The following is a 22,382-nucleotide window of genomic DNA, read 5'->3' as shown; positions in this document are numbered from 1 at the left end:
CATAGGTGCATTCTCTAATTTGCTTCATCGAGCTTTACATATTTTAGTTGATGGTTTATTGGTTGGCTTAAATTTGGCAAGTTTGCTAAAAGTTCAAAGATCAATCTGAGGTTTTTTTGGTTTCAATGCAATTGAAATGCTTTGGGAAATTTCATGCTTGTTTCATATATCAGAACATGATTGAGTTTACTAGGAAAAGAAATTCATGCCACTGGTTTACCTTGCACTGAAAGAAATTGAAACTATCCTCCAAATTCTCACCTCTTTACTCCTACTATTATTTTACTCCACGTGATGTTATCAGTGTATTTTTGTGTGGTATACTCCTTTCTCTCTTGAAGATTTTGATGGTAACACCTACTTCTAAATCTGAAATAACAAAATGGTGTTGAGCCTAAAACCACAAGAAGTTACTAAAAAATGTGAAGTGAGTGCTGTCTTTGGGGAAGGTAGAATAAACAAGTTATTTTTGGGCATTAATCCCATTGGGTTTTGAAGATGAGTTTGCTACATTTGGGAGCATATAATATTTGAATCTTAGTGGGGGATTCAGTATTGTATGCTGCAAATGAACTATAATACTTATACTTGTATTTTGATGTTAAGGGGACTTTGCCCTTCCACGCTTTTTGATAATAACATTTTCTGACAGACTTTACACATTAGAAAAAGAATAAACTCTTAAGTTCAACTATCCAGAATAAACACGTTATAGAAGGAAATACCAATGGTCAGTGTCCTAGTGTAAGCATCCAAATTATCTTTACCTGAGGTACTACAATGGGGTTTGAAAGTGTACCTTTCCAACTGGAATTAAAATTACTATTCTTTTTTTTTTTTTTTTTTGGTTGGGCAAATGGGCTACAACAGGGGTAATTCTCCCCCAATTCTCAAATGCCCCAAACCCTGGAGAAGCCGTGAATGTAGGATTAATCCCAGGTCTCTGCTACAACCAGCCAGAGATCTTACAAGAAAGCTACTTGGAACCTTCAAGAACAGCATTTTTTCCTCTGGGAGTGGGGGAAGCTACTTAAACGAGGAATGAGGATTTCCTACATACAAGGACCTTTGTACATTTGTACTATGGATAAACATAACCTAAAGTTTGTCTTTTGGGAAGGTGAATGAAAAGCATGGAAATATTCTGGGAAATGAATGGGCATTCCGCAATGTACTTGTATACATCATTTTAGCAAGATAGTCAAAGATTGTCCACATGTAGAATTTATGAGAATCAGAGAAACTATGTAATCATACAGGCAATATGAAATATGCAGCTAAGAATCAAGTCAGGACTCTAGGATTTTATTTGCAGGACTGTAGAATTGAAAGACCATTGAATGAAAAAAAAATGATAAGATCTCATTCTAAGCTCTAAGATCCTTTTCATTATATTTTTTGATTTATTCTGAAGAGCTACATAACTTGGGGGGGGGGGGTAGCCCATCCCCCAATCCAGGTGCAGGTGGGATCCGATCCCAAGTCTCTGCTACAACCAGCAGGAGACCTTACCAACCCGCTGGTTGGCACCTTGCTGATCTTTTTCATTATATTCAACTTCACTAATGAGTACTATCAGAAAAAATTCACTTTCATCAATTGGGGAAGATTTTGTGTTACTCCTTTTATGAACAGATATATCATGCATATTGCTGATAAAAAATCAGATGCCATGCATAGAAGGATTAAGAAAGATGACGGTCATTTCTTTCTAGCATGTGATATGACTAAAGATGGTTGGGGCTTTTTTTCTGCCTTCATGTTCCATTCCATACGCATTAGAGGTTACATGCCATTCATTGCACATGAAGTACTTCAGGGATGGTCATCCATTTTTGAAGACAAGGGGCAAATAATAGAAGATCACATTGTTTGTGGTGGTACCATGGGTGCATATGGTGAGAATGAAGTAGAAGATTATTTGAAGGCAAATGAAGAGTGCTTTTGCAGATGTGCAGACATTTGTTCAATCTTGTTCAACTGTGTATTTGTGTTGAAGAGTTCAAAGCCAATATACTTGGATACCCATACAAGGGTGCTGTGTCGTGTTGGATACTTCATTTTTTAGTGATACTTTATTCAGCTGTCTTCTTGCCATATCCAGGTAAGAGATTCAGTGGGAATATATGGAAAAGGATTGGGGAATATAGTGAGACATTTATTATGAATGAGGATTTTGAATCCTCTTTAATATATGTATATATATATATATATATATATATATATATATATATATATATATATATATATATATATATATATATATATATATATTGAACCTTTATAAGGAACTCATTACATAGATCCTTATAGATGAGTTTGATTTTCTTAGCCTTATTTGTTTCAAATGAAACAATTTTCTATGGAGAATATCTTTGGCAAGTGCAATAAAGTAACAGAAGACTTTAATAATAAATTATATCCTTTTCAAATTAATAGTTCAATTCCCCCAACATTAATCGTGTTTTTATGCATGTGCATTTTTTTCCTTTTTTTTTTCCTTTTGTTCTCATAATTTAGTTGACCGTGTCACCATGAAAGGGAAATAACCCCTTTTAAGAATTTGATCAGACTTAGTTGGACCTTGATGGAGACTCAATTGTGCTTCATCCCTGTTGCCATTAATTGATCAGGTCAATGTCAACCTTATCAATCTGGCTTATCAGTTTTTCTTTAGGCCATTTTATGTTCTGGTTGACTTGGGTTGGACTAGGTGCATTCTAATTTACCAAATGTCTACAAAAGTTACCTTCATGACTTGTGACCATCATTTTGTTCCGATAAAGGATCTGCCTCCGCTCAGGCCCTTTAGTTTTTTTTTTGACAAGTAAATCAGACCCTTAAAAAATGTGTTCATTGTTTGCTCTGTTGTTTTTCTTACAAATTTATTGATTGTATCTTCTGCTATTTATGGAGATTTTCTGTTAACACATGTTATTAAATTTACTGCAGTTGGTGACTGTGTGGAGGCACCCTTACAGAGGTGGTGAGTGGAGACCATGTATAAACAAAACATTAGGAGGTATGGACTAGAGAATTTAAATTTAGGGATTTAATACTGTTGTTTGTTTTGCTACTATGCCTATCTAAATGAACATTGATCTGCTGTTTCTGTAGATATTGGAAAGCATTTCTATGTTTTTACTTGACTTGGCTGGCTCTAATAAGAAGTTTTTGACAGATTAGTATAGCCATAAGCATTGCTTCATACAAAAAGTTCCTGTTTTGGTTGTTTTCATATGCAACAAGTTTTCATGTGCATTTTTTACTGCTTTATAGTTTATACCAGGATTTTTTTTCTCCTTTTGGAAATGCTTGTAGTGAGAAAAGCCAAAATTCCACCTTTTAGCAATATCTTATTATGTAAATTATTTTGATCTCCTTCCAAGCTGAGGGTTAGTTTGTGCATGGACATTTTGTGTGGGAAACTCTCCTTCCTTACATGTTCTTATTTCTTTTCATAGTCGTCCTTAAGTGCTTCTCACATTACTTATTAAAACAAAAATAATTCTATTTGTATGGTGATTCTCTTTCTGTATTTGAGAATCAGGAATTATAGCACCTCAAAGGCCTTCTTGGCCCAAAAGGACAAAAAGGGGTGGTTATAGCACCTCGAAGGCCTTCTTGGAAAGCCATTGTTGGAGTCTTGTCTTCCTTTCATCCTTTCATTAGATTTGATGTGTGCTCAGGTATCTGTTTTGGGAGGATATTTGGATTGGGAACACTCCCCTAAGGATGGGTTCTTGGTAATGTATTCTCTTTCCCTAAATAAATTCAAAGCTATTTCCTCATTCTATGTATCTAAGGGGACCTGGCATTTGGGCCTGAGAAGAGGGTTAAGGGATTCAGAAATGGCTTGTGCAGATAAACTATTCATTCTTTTGAGTTCAACTTTCCTAGATCTTTCTTACCCAGACAATAGAATATAGATAGAATCTGCTTCAGTTCTTTTTTGATCAGAAGAATCCACTTCAGGGTTCTTCTCTTGCTCCTCTTTTTTCAATGCTCTAATTCTGCCTACTATTGCGCCTGTCTCCTTTCTTGCTAAAGAAGTGTGGTGTACTCCTATTCCACTAAAAGTTAGGGTTTTTTGTTGGGAAGTGGCTCTCCAAAAGATCAATACCATGGACGTACTTCAAAGAAAAAAGGCCAAATTGTTGCCTTTCCCCACATGTTTGTTGTCTTTCCCCCATGTGTGTGCTGAACCTTTTTGACTCTAGTTTCTTCCAACAACTAAAGAAAAGGGATAGGGGTAATGTGGAGAATAACAAGAGTAGCCATCCTTTGGTCGATTTGGGAAGAAAGAAATAATAGGATTTTCCAAGGGCAAGAAAAGTTCAAGGAAGCACTTGTTGAGTGCATTACCATCTAGATTCTGCATTGGCTGAAAGCTTTGCAACTTTTCAAGGACTTCTCCTCAGTTTATTTAATTAGAAATTGGAGTACTATAGCCGTATCCTCTTCCTCTTTTATGGTTCAAGAGAGTTGGTCCCCACTGCTACAGTTTAGGGTGAAATTGAATTTTGATGGAAGCTCCTTCGGTAATGTAGATCCTTCGGGAATTGGGGGTGTCTTTAGAAATGAGGAAGGAAGATGTCGACTCTATACTCGGGCCCGATTGGGGTGGGAGACTGTTTAAGTGCAGAAGTCAAGGCCTTACTCCAAGGCTTGAGATTGGCAGAACAATGGGGAATGCAACACTTAGAAGTGGAAGGAGACTCCAAGCTGGTAATAAGGTGGATGCAAGTTAGAAATCTTGGAATGTGGTCACTCAGACTCAGACAACCACTAAGAGACTAAGCTGGTAATAGGGTGGATGCAAGTTAGAAAGCTGGGAGTGTGGTCACTCAGACAGCCACTAAGTGAAATTGTGAACTTAGCAAAGGAGCTTGGGGTGCAATTTAAATGGGTAAGAAGGTCAGCAAATGGAATGGCTGACGCTTTAGCTAAGCAAGGAGTTAATAGAAAAGCTTTGTTTTGGGCTAATATCGTTTTGGCTTCTCCAACCATCCTTCGGGTGGTGATATTTGTACTCTTTTTTTTTAACTTCATCAATGAAAGTTAATATTTCCTATCAATTTTTTTGACATGCAACTACTCTATTAAATGCATATTATATCATATATTGTATTTGAAATATTGATAACAAAATTATATTTGAAATGTTAAAATTAATTTATTTGAAATGCTATTATCTTTAGATTCAATGATTTGCTATGTTTTGAGAGGAAATTAATGTTATTAGTGAATTTTTTTTTGATAAGTAACTCTAAGATTTTATTTATATAAATTGAATCTGAACAACCGTTACAAGCATCCTTTGGATAGGATAGAGGTTACTGCCACCCCCAAGTATACAATATACCAATTACAATTGAGCCCAATACAACTGATCTCTATTAACCCCTTGTTTTGCTAAAGCATCAGCCAACCCATATGCAGATCTCTGCACCCATTATACTTCATATTGATGCTCCTTGAGTCCTTGCCAATCACTTCATCTGTTTTAGTTTGTTTCTGTATCCCCACATTGCCTTCTTACTATCCCTTAGCCATCTGACCACAACCTTGGAATCACCATCAATAATTAGCCTGTCCAATTTTCATGTCTCTAGCCTGTTGCAGTCCATGAAGTACAGCATAAAAGTTCAGCTCCTGTGGAATCCCCAAAAGTAATTGATCCAGAAAACATTGCAACAATATGGCCATCTTTGTCTCTAAAAACTCCTCCCACACCGGAAAGACCTGGGTTTCAATTTATATGCATGCTAATGGGATGGCAGATTCTCTAGCAAGGCAAGGGGTTGAGAGGGAGCGATTATTTTGTGCTCAGCTGCTTTAAGGAGCAAGTGTTCACCTGCTCCTGTGATCAAGGGATGGGTAGGGAGTGATTGTACTGGGCTTTGTTGTTCTATCTGCTTATAGGGGTACTCATACCTCAGTTGTAATTCTATGTATACTTTTGCTTATATTAATGAAATACTTTTTGTTATCTATCAGCAAAAAAAAAAAAAGATTATGTAAAATTAAGGAACAAACCTAGAGTTATAGTTTTTTCTTTGTAAAATTTTATCATCTAGGTGATGCCTAGGTCATTCCAAGTAAGCAATCCCATTTCCAGATTCAGCCTCTGCTGCACCTCCTCTATTTTACTTCTGACAGACCCATATGACTTTGGAAACTCTGGTGGGTGGCGTAGGTATGACTAGGGTAGTTGGAGTCCAATGGGTGTTGCCCTCACTTACATTTGTTCTCTAGTTTCTTTCCCAGGCTGATGGCTGCCCTGTAATGTTATCTGTGATAACTTGATATCTGTACATCAGTACATAAGTGTTTCATTGTGTAAGACACTTCAATTGTTAGTGTAGAGTTTGTCTCTAAAATCTTGACCATCTTGTTCTTTGGGCATCATTTTTCCCAGTACAATTAGGAAGCCAAGAGAATTGGAATGAAGTAGAGATCCTAGTGATCAGAGATTTCTATCTAGTCATACTTGTGAAACAAGAAAAGAAAAGTTTCTCCCAAAAGCACTGATAAAAAAAAAAGTTTCTCCCAAAAGTGTGGTATCCATTTGATTTGGAAACCATCTCATGGGCCTTGTCTGTATGAGGGTGTTCTGGTCTCCTATGGTTCCTTTAGTCCCATGGGCATGCCCGCATTACACTCCCAAACTGAAAAAGGGCAGAACTAGTCATTGATGCTATTTTCATGTTTGATGAGTACATATACAATCACATGCATGTATCTTTCATGGGCCTTGTCTGTATGAGGGTCTTCTGGGCTCCTATGGTTTCTTGAGTTGCATGGGCATGCCCACATTACACTCCCAAACTTAAAAAAAGGCAGAACTAGTCATTGATGCTATTTTCATGTTTGATGACTACATATACAATCACATACATGTATCTTTCACTAGCTGCTCTCTGTGTGCATGTTGCCTTCCCAATTTTGTAATTGTAGTAATGATTTGTTCTAAGTTTTAACTTGTGTATGTTTCCATAATATAACAGATTTACCTGAATCAAATGGCTACATTTATGTTGAAGCAAATGGTGGCTTGAACCAGCAGAGGACATCGGTTGTTTTTATTCCTTAATTGTGATTCTTTCATTATTTATAAATCTTTCATATTCTTCATATTGCTTTTTTATGCCACAAGGGATCACCATACTGCTTCCTGACTTACATTTTCAATATATTTACTGCCTATATTTTGTAGATCTGCAATGCAGTTGCTGTTGCTGGTTACCTAAATGCAACGCTTGTGATCCCAAATTTCCATTACCATAGCATTTGGAGGGATCCTAGGTTTGTCAATGCTTCTAATTTTCCCGAATCTAGTCTGTAAATGGGATATTATTATTGAAGATTATCTAGAGTCTTGGTGGGTAGTCAGAGCTTTCTATATTAGATAATTCTTTGAAGCAATAGATTTTTATAAGCCTATCTGCTATGATAATATCTTTTTCTAATACAAACATCTTAGATATGGTAAATGCATATATACATATATTAAGTAGTCTACTCATCCCTTCTTTTCTGATGGATTGGTTTAATGATATTTGATTTTTTTTTTGGTAAGATATCTATTGTGCTTGGAACTATCCTGTTATATACTGGATATGTTTTTATCTTGGCATATATTCTTTCTGGAATTATGATAGATTTTTATTTTTCTGCTACATTTTCTTAAAGACCATGTCATATGATCTGATTTTCTGTGAAGTCCTTGATATTCTTGTTTTAATTGGCATTTCAATTGGTTGTATGGATGAAACTGTTGAACTTTTTGTTTTAATTCTTTTTTTTCTTTACAGCAAATTCAAGGACATCTACGATGAGGAACATTTTATTAGTACCTTGAAAAATGATGTACAGGTGGTCAGTAAAATCCCTGACTTCTTAATGGAGCGATTTGACCGCGACATGAGTAATGTTTATAATTTCAGAATAAAGGCTTGGTCTCCAATTCGGTACTACAAAGATGCAGTTCTCCCAAAGTTACTTGAAGAACAGTGAGTTAAAATATTCTTTATTCTCAAAAAAAAAAAAAATCTTTATTGTATACATTTTCTTTTACTTGCTTCCTGTGTATATGCGTGAAAATTGTAAATGTTGCTTTGAGAAAATTGAAAAAGTTCCCTGTTCCCTTTTCTGAGACCATTTTCCAAGGACAATTACTCACTCTGGCATGGGAGTTATTTGTTGAGAGTGAAGCACTATGTTACAAACTTGGTTGCCTATCACCATGTGTTGATAACTTAGAAGGTTCTCCTCAAGTTAATATCCAATTACAAAAAGGATGTTAATTGTCATTGATACCACATATCTCTAAGACATAAGACTCTCTGTGCATGATGATGTTAATTTATTCTTTGTCTTTTTCAATGTATAACATGCCTATAGCAATGGGAGGCAGTTGCAGTCAAGAAGGTGAGTAATGTATCGGGTGACGATGTGGGGGAGAGAGGAAACGTCTAATCTCTTGGTGGTGAGAACAGTAATAATGTTGAGGGAGATGAGGAAATTGAAGGTATGGATCAAGTTGGGTCAGAAGTAGTTGAGAAGGGAGACTTTGTCTACTGAGAGGTTTGTTTGGCTGTGATGTTTATGAGAAGGTTGAGGAAGTCATAAAGAACAGGAAAGGGGAAGAGGATCAGCAGACAACAGAGTGGAGTAGGATCAAATGTAATCAAACATGTTATTCATCAAAACAATACTTCTGAAAACATAGCTGGAGGGATTTTTGTGAAGTGGCTATTGGTAAGTTGGGTTTGGATGTTGGAAGAGGTAGAACTATGAATCAAGGCCTTGATTTGAGTGGGAGCAACACAAAGAAGTTCAGATCTTCTGTTCAAGAACTAATGGATAAGAGATAAAAATGTTGGTATTGGTAGAAGAAATGAAGGATAAAAGGAAATAAAAGTTATCGTCCGGTTCATATTATTCGAGGTGTTCTCCAAACTGAAAAATGGATTCTGAGGAGCTGGTCCAAGCAAAAAAAGATACAAAATTTGCACCTGGCTTAGTCTGGCATCCATTTGTTTGTAGTTCTGATTTGCATCCATTTATATTTTTTATATTATGATATAATACTATTACAATAACTATTATTACTCTAGACTTGTCTCCTTATATTTTACTATCTCCTAGGAACAGCATTGAAGAAGATGCTCTAGTAGTTTAGTGGATTCTAATATTCTGAATAGTAAGAATCCTGTTTCCAAGTGTATTTAATTAAAACAGCTTCATTAAGATCTGACAATTTTCTTTTTGGTATGGATAATACAGGGTCATAAGAATTTCTCCTTTTGCAAATCGTTTGTCATTTGATGCTCCACCAACTGTCCAACGCCTTAGATGCTTGGCAAACTATGAAGCTCTAAGATTCTCAAATGCTATAGCAACTTTTGCTGAAACTTTGGTTGCAAGAATGAAAGAACGCAGTGCAAAGAATAATGGGAAATATATTGCAGTACATCTACGATTTGAAGAGGTGGGCTTTCATATGAAAGGAATTCTTTAACCTTACTGTTTATTGTGGCCATTGCCTTTGTCTGTTGAGCTCTTGACAGAATCTTGCTAGGAAATGTAGGTTGTAATTTTTGTTGTTTGCAGGATATGGTTGCCTTCTCTTGCTGTGTATTTGATGGTGGAAAGGAAGAGATGCAGGAAATGAATGCTGCAAGAGAAAGAGGTTGGAGAGGAAAGTTCACCAAACCTGGTCGTGTTATAAGGCCTGGAGCAATCAGGATTAATGGGAAATGCCCCCTTACACCCTTAGAAGTAATAATCCTCTCACTTATCCATTTTCTCTTACATAGCTATTTGCAGTTGCCTACCTGGCATTTTCATGTTTGTTCATATATTTGCTCCTCCAATCACACAGGTAGAGAATGTATTTAGTTCTTTTATTATTCAGTAGTGATTCAAGCTGCATAGAAAGAATCTAAGTATGACCCAATAAAGACGATTAATATATGTAATGATTGTGAAAAAGGTATAGTTGTAATGGCAATTTTAAAAGTAATAGAATGTCAAATTTCACTATTTTACCATTTCACTTCTATCCTTTTTTCAGCTGCTTGGGTTTTCTATCGTTCTTTTTCTTTGCCTTTTGCTTTCTAGTATAATACTTAATCAGAATAGGCTATGATAGTGGAATGGTACAGGGTCAACTAATATCATAATAGTGGTATGCTGAATGGTGGGGAAAGATATTCAGACTTGTATGGATGGAACAGGAAGTGGATTGGTGGTTGTAGAAAGGATTCACTGTTTCAGATACAAAAGCTAAGTGCCGAAGACCAGCACAACAATTAAAAGGATTAGAAAGAAATATTTTAAAGAGAAGAGATAGCATAACCATATGCTGTAGAAATAGATCTCAAGCTCAACAACAAGAACATGTTAGAAGAGAAACAAAGATAAATTCATAAGCTGTTTCATAAAGAAAAGGTATCAACTAAAAGTTTCGCAGACATCTAATTATGTATACCTAAGAGACAATCCAATCATGAATCAATGCGTCATTACCTTGTTCTCTTGTAGTACTTTTTTATTTTAATGATTTTTTTTATTTGTTATAAACATGTATCTGTAGCATTCCCAAATCAGTTCTGGTTTACAGAAATCTTGGTCTCTTTATTAGTGATCATGAACATGATCATTGTCATCCGAGCCTTATCCCAGCTATATTGGATTGGCTACATGAATCCTGTTTCACCCTGTTTAATGCCATATCCATTGTTAAGTTATGAGCACTTGAGAGTCATTTCATACCACTTGAACCATTATCCTTTTTGGTCTACCCCTAGCCCTTCCAGTGTTTTAAAAGCGCAAGTCACAAGGGACAATTTGCACCTGAGGTGCAAGGCGAGGCGTGCGTTTCCACAAAAAAAAAAAGGTGAGGCGTGTGCCTTTTTGAAGCAAGGCATAAAAATACAAAAAAATGCTAAAAAATAAAAATGTCAGAAAATTAAAAAAAAATGCAAAAAATTCAAAAAAAGTGCAAAAAATAAAAATATTAAACATAGTACTAATAAGAAATATAAACTTAAATTTTAAAATTAATGTTTTAAAAAACCTATTATCTAAAATTAAAATACATAAACATAACATGTAAAGCATATTCAAATGAAAAACTAAAAATAAAATCAAGCATATAAAACATTTTCAAGCATCTTAAGCCCACAATCTCTTTTTTTCCTCAATTGCATTACTTCAAGTAGCTAATGTGATGTAAAACTTATTACACTCCTGATTCTACGAGTCGCCTCCGTCCACAAGCTTAATTTTGCATTTAATCATTTATTAGTTTCATCAATTAAAACAATGTCATTGACAAACAACACGCACCATGGGACCTCTCCCTGAATATATATATATATATATATATATATATATATATATATATATATATATATATATATATATATATATATATATATATATATATATATATATATATATATTGATGAATAACTGCAAGTTTCATTAGGAAAATCAAGAACAGTGATTACAAAGCAAGCCAATTAACAGTGAAAGATAGACACTCTTATCTCTCCTCAAGAAAGTTTTCTTTATCTTACAGTTGAGCCCAAGACAGTTGATCTCTCTTCCCATCCCTTGTTTAGCTAAAGACTCTGCCAGGGAATTAGCACTTCTTTTAATCCATTGTAGCCTTACATCCATTTCTTTTATTATTCAACTGAATTACTTACTTTCATTGTTGTAACTTCACATTTTTGTCTCTTCACTTTGTAGCCTGCCCACAACTGGTTGGAAATCTACTTCAATGATTAGCTTCCTTAGATCCAAACTTCTTGTTCTTTGTACTCTTCCATTAGAGTTGGAAATTGTGCTTTTAAAGAGTCACCTACTCCAATCGAGCCTGAAAATGATGTGATTACTTTGCCCTCATTATCTCCAAATACTCCCATACCTAACAAACCCAGATTCCTCTAATTGTTTCCATCAAAGTTGAGCTTAGTGAATTTGCTTTCTGGTGGGAGACCAATGAGGATTGCTAACAGTTTTGCCTGTGGAAGAGTTAGCTACTTCCTTCAAATTTCCAAAGAAATCATCTGTTGAGGTTTTTTTTTTTGATCAGTAACAGGAAACTTTATTAATGATATGAAACTATGTGAAACTTTAGGTACAAAAGGGGGAGGTAAAATGTCTTACCTCCCCACCAACAGAATACAATGGAAAAAGGTCAAAAATTAGCCCAAAAGAAAGATTCCCTATTCACCCCTTGCTTGGCTAACCCATCAGCAAATGAATTAGCAGTCCTCTTCACTCAGCTGTAGTGCAACATAATATCCCTAATCATCCATTTGAATTTTTTCTTCTCATTGTTATAACTCCACAAGCCATTGTCTTCTTCCTTTAGCCACCTAATCACCACCTCCGAGTCACCTTCAAGGACCAAACATTTGATATTCAACTCCCTTGCTCTTTGGATACCTTCCAGGGCTGCAAGAACCTCAGCCCTAAGAGAGTCTCCTCCAATTGGGCCTGAAAACATGGCAATGATAACCCCATCCTCATTCCTAAACACTCCTCCAATCCTAGAAGGCCCTGGGTTCCTTAAGCAGCTACCATCAAAATTCAGTTTTATGAACCCAGAGGGAGGAGGGGACCAAGAAGGACTATGAGTCCTCTTACATAGGGCAGAGAAAGCTATCTCTTTCCAATTTTTTTATCAAATCAGCCACATAATAGCCTGAGAACAGCTCCACAGTTTTCAGCCAATGGGCTACCCTTAACAGAATTAGATCTAATAAGTTTTCCAAGGTTCTTTCCTTGTCTGAAAACGTTCGTAAATTTCTTTCTTCCCATAGTGAAAGGAATTCAAGATTTCTGCCAATGGACCACTCTAATTATAATGTTGTTGAGCTGGGCCTAGTTGTTTTTTATTCTTATTTTAAGCTATTTAGTTAGGAAGTTGTTGGGCTTTAGACCCATTAGTTTATGTTTCTAAGTTGTGACTGTTCAACCACATTACTAGCCACATTAGTAAGTGCATCCTTGTAATATCTCATCTTTTAAGTTAAGTATAAATATAATGAGGGGTTGGCGGCTAGGGTTAATTTCAAGAATCTTGGTTGACTTCCTACTTTTTTCTCCCTCTCTTTTCTTCTCCACTACTGAAATCTTTATCTTCCTCCCCTTTCCTTTCACAAGAAATTCAACTAAATCTACAATCAGTGATTTCTACTTGGTATCAGAGCAGGCCGAAGGTTCTTTGAGTTGTTTCCTCATGCAGCCCTAGATCGGCCGACTGCATGGTGATTTAAGAGGCTGATCGAAGTTCTCAGGTAAGCCCAGTTTTTGGATTTTTTTATGGATTTGTGTGCCTTGTAGCTAGTCTAGGGTTTCTCATCAAAATCAGGAAAAAACTAGAGAAAGGAGAAGAATTCCGTTTCTGTTGGACTCTTCAATTTTGACCTAGGAAGTGGTGCCCTAATTTTTTAGGGTTCCTTGGAATTTTCTGTAAGGGGCGGTTCAAGTCCTACTTGATTTGGAGGCTTCTAGAGAGAGCGGTTGCCTCTTCTCTCTCTTCTCCCGTCCCACAGAAAAGGAATCTTTTGTGAGAAGATAGTCTAGGACACCAGAAAGGTGTTGTTGGTTCCAGAAGTGTTTCGTTTGATCTTGTTACATATTTCAGTTATTTTCTTTACATTTTTTGAGAAGCATGGAGGGTCACGGAGTTGAAAATAAGCTCGAGAGTGAAATGAGACCAGCGGGAGGAGGTGCTGGAGACCTTTTTGGGACTGGGACCATTACTATAGTTAGGTTGGATGGTGCAAATTACTTAGAATGGTCACAATCTACAAAGATGGCCATTGGTGCTCGTGGGAAATTATGGTATATCACTGGTGAGGAAGTGAAACCCGAAACTAGCAACTCTCGGTGGGTATAGGAGAATTATATGGTGATGACTTGGTTGTGTAATTCCATGTTGCCCCATATAAGTAAAAATTTTTTATGGGCACATATAGCTAAGGAAATATGGGATGGGATTGCAGAAGCCTATTCACAGAGGGAGAATGTTGCTAGGGCTTATCAGTTGAGAAATCAAATTATTTCTACAAGGCAGGGAGATAGACCTGTTGTACCCTATTTTTCAGCCCTTAAAACCCTGTGGCAGGAGATTGACCATTTAGAGACATTTGCTTGGGAAACCACTAAGGATGCAACTACCTATCAAAAACATTTACAGAAGTATAGGGTGTTTGAATTTCTTGTTGGCCTTAATCCTGAGTATGATATTGCAAGACATCTTCTTTCCAAGGACAGTGTTACCCTCTCCCAAGCATATGCCTTTGTGTTAGGGGAGGAGAGTAGGAGAGATGTGATGATGAAAAATCCAGTTTTTGATCAGTCTGCCATGGTGAGTACTGTGAAACCTAAACAAAGTGGAGATCGGGGTGGCAGTGAAATCAAGAAGGAAGATAAAAGAGATTTGATCTGTGACTATTGTAAGAAGCCTAAAAACACAAGAGATACTTGCTGGAAGCTTCACTCACATCTTGTGTCGACTAGACTGAAAAATAAGAAGGGAAATGCACACATGGCAGTTACTGGTGACATTTCGGCCCCTCCCACTACAACTGCTACAATAAGGGCCGAACTTGAGAGGTATGGGCAACTTTTGAACCAGCGAGATACAACCAGTTCCAGTTCAGCAGCAAGCTGACAAGAAGGTACAAGTGGCACTGGTGGAGTCCACTCTATTGCCTTTGCTCACATAGGTAGTTCACATGTCACTGCAAATTATGTTTCTACTTCAGGTAAGGAGGGACCTCCTTGGATTATAGATTCTGGAGCCTCAGAGCACATGACCCATAGCTCTACTATTTTTTCTTCTTACCAGCTCTGTTTTGGCAGAGATAGGGTCTCCACAGCTGATGGATCCCATGTTCCTATTGCTAGGAAGGGATCTGTCAAGATTAGTGATTCTATTTCTCTACCCTCGATCCTTCATGTTCCTAGATTGAGCACTAATTTGTTATCTGTTGGTAGTTTGATTAAGAACCTGAACTGCTAAATAATTTTTTCTCTTGGTCATTGTATTTTGTAGGATCTGGATTCAAAGAGGACGATTGGAAGTGGTCGTGAAGTGAATGGGATCTACCTCCTGGATGTTCTTCCTCCTCATCAAAGTCATCATGTAAGCAGGGATAGTGAGTCAGGGTCTGTGGGTCAAATTATGCTTTGGCATAATCGTTTGGGCCATTTACCTTTTTCTTCTTTGAGTCTTTTGTTTCCAAAACTTTTTGAGTCTGTTAGTTTGTCAAGTCTGGAGTGTGAAGGTTGTCAACTTGGAAAGCATTGTAGAAATTCATTTAAACCTAGTAATAAAAAGTGTTCTTCTTCTTTTGATGTTATTCATTTGGATGTGTGGGAACCTTACCATGTTCCTTCTATGGGAGGCTATTGATATTTTCTCTTATTTGTGGATGATTTCTCACAATACTCTTGGATTTACCTGATGAGATCCCGTGATGAAGTACCATCCTTGGTGAGGCAATTTCATCAGATGGTGCTAGCACAGTATGGAACAAGAATAAAGGTGTTCAGATCAGACAATGCTAGGGAATATTTTGAAAAACACATTGCCTCATATCTATTAGAATATGGTGTTGTCCATCAGAGCAGTTGTCTCTACAATCTACAACAGAATGGTGTTGCAGAAAGGAAGAACAAACACATTGTTGAGATTGTAGGAAGCATGATGAGCACATCTATAGTTCCAGTTCGGTTTTGGGGTGATGCAATTCTCATAGCAGTATATCTGATTAACAGGGTGCCTTCTCGTATACTTGGATTCAACACCCCATTCAGTCTCTTTTTTCTTGAGGGGGGAGATGTTTCATATTCCTCTCAGGGTGTTTGGGTGTATCTGCTTTGCACATATCCTTGGTCCTGACCGCTCGAAGCTTGATCCCAAGGCAAAGAAGTGTGTCTTCTTTGGATACCCGGAAAATCAGAAAGGGTATTGTTGCTATGATCCAGTCTCTAGGAGCCAGTATGTTACCATGGATGTCTATTTTTTTGAATCCACATACTTCTTTTCAAAGAATCCTTCTCAGGGGGAGTGTTTTGGGGAAGTGAGTCAGCAGTCTATTCCTCTCCCAGTTCCAGTCCCTCTGTCTACTCTTGTGCTTGACCATCCTGTGTTACCTACTTACCACCTTTACGTCATGCTTCTCAGCATTACTTATGACAGAGACTTCACAAGGAGGTTGATTCCACTGTAGCAGAACTCACATACTTCCTGTCGATTCCTTGGAGACGCCAGATTTGGCTGACATGGATTCAGGTATTCCTCTTGGTTCCGTTACTGTTTCAATTCCCATTGATTCTACTAACCCTGTTACAGATAACCTTGATCTTCCTATTGCTCTCAGAAAAGGGAAGAGAAAGTGTACTGCTCATTGTATTTCACACTACTTATCCTACAGTGGACTTTCTCCTTCCTACCGTGTTTTTCTTTCCTCCCTTGACTCAGCTTCTATACCCAAGGGTGTTAGTGAGGTTCTCTCCAAACCTGAGTAGAAGACAACTATGCAGGAAGAGATGGCAACTTTGGTTAAGAATTAGACATGGAACATTGTGGATCTACCAGAAGGCAAGGAGACAGTTGGATGCAGATGGGTTTACACAGTAAAATATAAGGCAGATGGAAGTATAGAAAGGTACAAGGCAAGACTTGTTGCATAAGGGTACACACAGACCTGTGGTATTGATTACTTAAAGACCTTTGCACCAGTTGCAAAGATGACCTCTGTTCGGATACTTCTTTCTCTTGCTGCCTCATACTCTTGGCCTTTGTTTCAACTTGATGTGAAGAATGCTTTCCTAAATGGGGATTTGCAAAAGGAAGTGTATATGAATCTTCCTGTTGGCTTTTATAGTGATACTGAAAAGGGAAAGGTATGTAGGCTTAAGAAATCACTTTATGGCTTGAAACAATCTCCTAGAGCATGGTTTGGCAGATTCAGAAAGGCCTTGATTGCTTTTGGATACACTCAGATTCAATCCGATTATACATTGTTTGTGAAGCGAAGGGAATCTTTGGTGTCAGTCCTAATTGTTTATATGGATGATATTGTTGTCACGGGGAATGACCTAAGTGAGATTGATTGTCTGAAAAGGAATCTACATAAAGAATTTAAAATTAAGGATCTTGGAGAACTGAGATACTTCCTAGGCATTGAAGTTGCAAGATCAAAACATGGAATTTTTATTTCTCAAAGGAAGTATGTCTTGGATCTTTTTCAAGAGACATGTGGAACAAAGGCAATCAATACCCCTATTGATCAGAACCATAGAATCAATGCATCAGAAGGTGAACCAGTAAAGGACATTGGGAGATATCCGAGACTTGTGGGTCGGTTGCTATACTTGTGTATGACAAGACCAAACATTTCTTATGCAGTAAGTGTGGTAAGTTTATACATGCATGCTCCATGAGTCCAGCATTGGGAGGCAGTTGATAGGATTCTTGCTTATCTGAAGGGACACCCGGGCAGAGGCATATTGTTTAATGATCATGGACAGTTGAAACTAGAGGCTTATACAGATGCAGATTGGGCAGGATGCCTTGATGTCAGGAGATCAACTTCAGGAGTGTGCACCCTTGTTGGGGGTAACATTGTCTCGTGGAAGAGTAAGAAACAAACAGTGGTGGCAAGATCAAGTGCTGAAGCTGAATACAGGGCCATGGCACATGGAGTTTTAGAACTTCTCTGGATCCGTTCCCTATTAGAAGAAATTGGTGTACAGGCAGAAGAACCTATGATGTTATACTGCGATAACCAGGCAGCAATTAACATTGCCCATAACCCAATCCAACATGACCGAACTAAGCACATTAAAGTGTTTAACAGAAGGAATTCACCCTCTATTTATAACCATTCTGGATCAGCTTCCTAATCCTATCAGGAAAGCGTATTTTTTGATCCAAATCTTTATTTGGATCTGAACTCTTAAGTGGATAAGACTTATCTTATCCTTTTGCTGATCTAGATCCAGATCTAATCTCAAATTCACCAATAATTAATTAATCAAATTAACCCAGTTTAAATTGGGCTTTAGGCCCATTAAGTTATCAGGCTCACTTCCCTTTTAATTTGCTGGCTGACTTGGCTCTCTTTGTATGGCGTGGGACCCTAACATTGATCTCCACAAAAGCCATATGGGTTCAGCCTAGCCTCTGTTATAAGGCCAGGCCGAATTCACTACTGAAGACAGTGAACCCCTGAGCCCATTAGTATGGGCTCTTAACAAGCCCAACATTTACACTAAATGGTCCTTGGGTCCAGCCACCTTATGAAGGTCCAAGGACTATGGACTTAAGTGAGATTAGCTCATCAAGTATAACCTTAAATGGTCTTACACTTAACCTCTCAGCCCATAATGATCAAACACTACCCGACAAGACATGACCTCTCCCTTGGCTGCAAGGTACAGTGTTGCACTCTACTCAGGATGGATCTCGGGAATTAAAACCTTTGCAATCATTTTTCATAAAAACATAATATATATATATATATATATATATATATATATATATATTTTGCAAAATCAAATTTCAAACATGTTTGAAATCAACTTTCGACAGTTTAGGTTTCCATAAGAGATAGTGCTGTTCCCCGATCATTTACTTTGTCCGACAAAGGGGTTGATTTTGTCACTATGATCACCCACTCAGGTGAATTCTCAAACTACCCCAACGTACCCAGATTTTTACCCCCGCTAAGGATTTCACTGATTGGCATATCAAAGACAACCCAATCCAACACCTAGTGCAGTACCATAGTCGAGTCTAGGGGGTAGGTGTTGTTGAAGATTAATTAGTTTTATGCTGTTTTTCTGAGTAGATGTTTTATGTTAGTTGTTAGATAGGAGGTGGGGACCACAGTAGTTATGTGAGTCCAATTTTTTATTATGTTTCTAAGTGTTAAATATGCTGTTTTATGTTTTGCTGCCCTATAAGGGCATAATTGTCTTTGTACTGTTATATTATTTTAGTATAAATAATAAGTGAAGGGGGCGACCAATTATTGCTCTCTTTTCTTTTCAAGTTCTCTTGTTCTCTTGTTCTCTTGTTCTCCTTCTCTCTTCCTTCTCTCTTCAAGAAACTACTTTCTTTCATATTTTTTTAATTCAACAGATTTCTACTGGTGTAACTTTCTAGTTTTTCCCATCTGTCTCCAAGGTCTAGGGCATAACTGGAAAATGGTCCGGTTTAGAGTTTCAAGCAAACCCACACTAAATGTGCTTCGGGTCTCACCTGGGCAGTTGAGACAAGCCACCCCAACTGACTTGGTAGCACATTAGTGTCGGCCTTGGTAGGATAAACCTCCCTAGGTCTATCCAATGGTTGTGAAAATTCTAAACTAACACGAGTCTCATAAGTGCCCAGTTTAAGGGTATTACACAGAAACACACCATATATAACATGAATCAATTATGTACTTTATTCATTTACAATAAATGTCAAAATGTACATCAATCTGATTGGAGCTAAGGGCATACATTGTCTAACACTATTGTCACTTCAAACCAAGACAAGATCCCAAGGATTAACTCCACTTGAGAGGGAGAGGCATCCACAAAGCACAACGTATCATTTGCAAATTGAAGATTATTCACCTTCTCTCCCCCTGGCACAATTGCAAAACCTTCCCACTCACCTGAATCTGCAGCCGCCTTGTAGAATAGAGTGAGGATCTCCATTACACATAATAATTTTTCAAAATATTTTTTCATCTTCCCTTGATTTCCTCATCTTTACCAAGACTCTTTGATCTTCCTCTTTAATGTGCCTAATATGGTTTAAATTTGTCTTTCCTTTCTCTCATGTTTGCTAGTTTAAAAATTCCTTTTTCTCCCTTTTTAGTGCCTAATTTATGATATAACTCATCATATGCCCTAATTTAAAATCACTTTATTTTTAACTTCCTTGTGGTTTTTATATTTTTCCAAGTTTTCTCCATTTTTGGATAAGTGTGATACCAAAACCAATTCAAATTAAGAAATGTTGACCCAATTGTTAGAATAAATATGTCATTGTCTTGTAAGCCTTGTAGACCCAATTGCATTAGTCTATATTTTGATGGTTGCAGCTTGGCCAACCTTGGGCCCTCAGGTATTGAGGTTGTTTTCAGAAATGGACATGAGATTATATTAGCAATATACTTGGGGCCAATAGGGTCTGGAAATTCAACAAGGGTTGAACCCATGGCAGCATTGCAAGGCTTGAGAATGGCCAAGTCTCTGAACCACATCAACTTGCAAGTGGAAGGAGACGCTAAGGTGGTGGTGCCGTGGTGGGTTGGTTAAAAGGCCAAAAAGAAGGGCTCTGGTGGAGGCATATCATGAAGGAAATTAAGTATCAAACAAGGGAGAATATTGATAAAAAATTGAATCTTTGATTTGATTAACAGATCTGCAAATTGCTTGGCCAATACTCTTGCCAATCAAAGAGTTAATATGTAGGGTTGACCATGATACTGGTAAGACATCATCTCTGTAAAAACTTGTGACCAATCAACCATGTAACAGTATCTTCTTCTTTTTTGTGGGAGGGGGGGGGTGTTCCTTTACATGTAGAATGGTGGAAGTGAATATAGAGTAGGAATGACCTACTTGTAAGAGGGACTCTGGGCATCTTGTATTTTCATTCTTTGATTCATTTTAATAAAAATTTCATTTATCTATAAAAAACTGCCCCTGCAAAATGAGAATTGTTTCAAGTTTTACATGTATTACATATTAGATACCCAACAGATGCGGCAAAGAGAAGAGTGCCTTCAAGTTTTGTGTTGGTGAAACTTTCCATTATGTCACCAACATGGGTATGACACCCATTTTGAAGTATCTATATTTCTATGTATCCCATTATTAATCTACATGGTACAGGCTTATTGCTAATACACTTGAAATTTATTAGTTTAGGCAACTAATGCATATGAATAATCTAATGTAATGTTTCTGGAGATCTATCCAATCAACTGTTGCCTATTCATACTGTTGCTGCATTGAAGATTTCATAATAGTAGCATTTGAAATTTCTATACATCATAACTGAAAAATGTTACCCTTCACTGAATAATGATTTGAGTTATATGGTTACTGGAACGCTTCTCATAGTTTAGGTTTTTGCTCACTTGTCACTCTTGTATTTTATTTATTTATTTATTTACTTATACAGGGTGGTATAGGATATAGACTATTGAAGATTTGCATGTTAACAAAGTGGTTATGAGTTTGATAAGCCATCTTGCCTAGCAAATAATAAATTAATAGATGAACAATAAGGTGTTGTAACTTTGTTGTAACTTATTGTTTACATCAATCTACACCTCATTTACTTATTAATAGTTTACTTGTTTTTAATTTGAATGTGCCATCAGGTTGGTTTGATGCTTAGGGGCATGGGTTTTGATAATAGCACATCCATTTATTTGGCATCAGGAAAGATCTACAAGGCTGAGAAAACCATGGCTCCACTTCTTGAAATGTTTCCCCTTTTACAAACAAAAGACACGCTAGCATCTATGGAGGAACTTGCTCCATTTAAGGTGTTGATATGATTTTATTGTTTTACAAATTTAATGGCTTCTGTTTATGGCATGTAAATGCCTTTGTGGCCTTTTCCAATGTCATTGCTTTAACTTGTGTTGCTGCTGCCTGTAGAACTTCTCTTCCAGGATGGCTGCTATAGATTACACTGTTTGTCTTCATAGTGAAGTATTCGTGACAACTCAAGGTGGAAATTTTCCTCACTTTCTAATGGGCCACAGAAGATACTTGTATGGTGGGCACTCCAAGACAATCAGGCCTGACAAGCGAAAGTTAGCATTACTGTTTGATAGTCCAAATATTGGGTACATGCTCATTGCACTAAATGCCTTTTTATTGTATATGCACTGTATTGAACCATCTGACAGATCACAGATATGGTTTTCCCAATTCTTGATTGACATTTCTTTGATATGTCTTTCTAGTGCCTTGAAGTTCAGTATGGTTGTCTATCCATGCGTGGACATTCATAAGGGGGTTTAAGTGCATGACATTATTGTGACAGATGTTATTTTTGTCCATCAATCAAGTATTGCTTGAAATGTTCAGTTCTTTTAGTTAGGGTATTCCTGATGAGTGCTTACCATCATGATGACAAGAGGCCGGCTCTGGGCTACATTTATGAGGCAATAGACCAGGCCAGTGTATTACACTATTACTAGGAATTTTGGCCTTAAAAAGAAGTATTAGAAGTTCATTTGGGAGACTATTGGTTAGTCTATGCATGTTAACATCTTATGTTACTTGCTATATATTCTTTTGGTATTAACTGGTTCATGATT

At 37.1% G+C, this 22,382-nt stretch overlaps 1 protein-coding gene across 1 annotated transcript in view; it reads left to right on the top strand.

The window, feature by feature from the left end:
• Nucleotides 1-22,382, top strand: part of LOC148855101 (O-fucosyltransferase family protein) — a 32,289-nt gene that overhangs the window by 1,253 nt on the left and 8,654 nt on the right. Inside the window, exons 2-9 of the mRNA XM_088941381.1 lie at nt 2,953-3,022; nt 7,011-7,078; nt 7,220-7,308; nt 7,818-8,015; nt 9,292-9,496; nt 9,619-9,786; nt 21,432-21,599; nt 21,715-21,905. Of these exons, the coding sequence (XP_088797507.1) occupies nt 2,953-3,022; nt 7,011-7,078; nt 7,220-7,308; nt 7,818-8,015; nt 9,292-9,496; nt 9,619-9,786; nt 21,432-21,599; nt 21,715-21,905 (1,157 nt within the window). The remainder of the gene's footprint in view (nt 1-2,952; nt 3,023-7,010; nt 7,079-7,219; nt 7,309-7,817; nt 8,016-9,291; nt 9,497-9,618; nt 9,787-21,431; nt 21,600-21,714; nt 21,906-22,382) is intronic.

The sequence above is a fragment of the Nelumbo lutea genome, chromosome 4 (genome assembly GCF_056320005.1).
Source record: "Nelumbo lutea isolate HS-2025 chromosome 4, American lotus-T2T, whole genome shotgun sequence".
NCBI lineage: Eukaryota > Viridiplantae > Streptophyta > Magnoliopsida > Proteales > Nelumbonaceae > Nelumbo > Nelumbo lutea.
The sequence above is the reverse complement of the archived record's forward strand: the minus strand, read 5'-3'. Positions and strand labels throughout refer to the sequence as shown.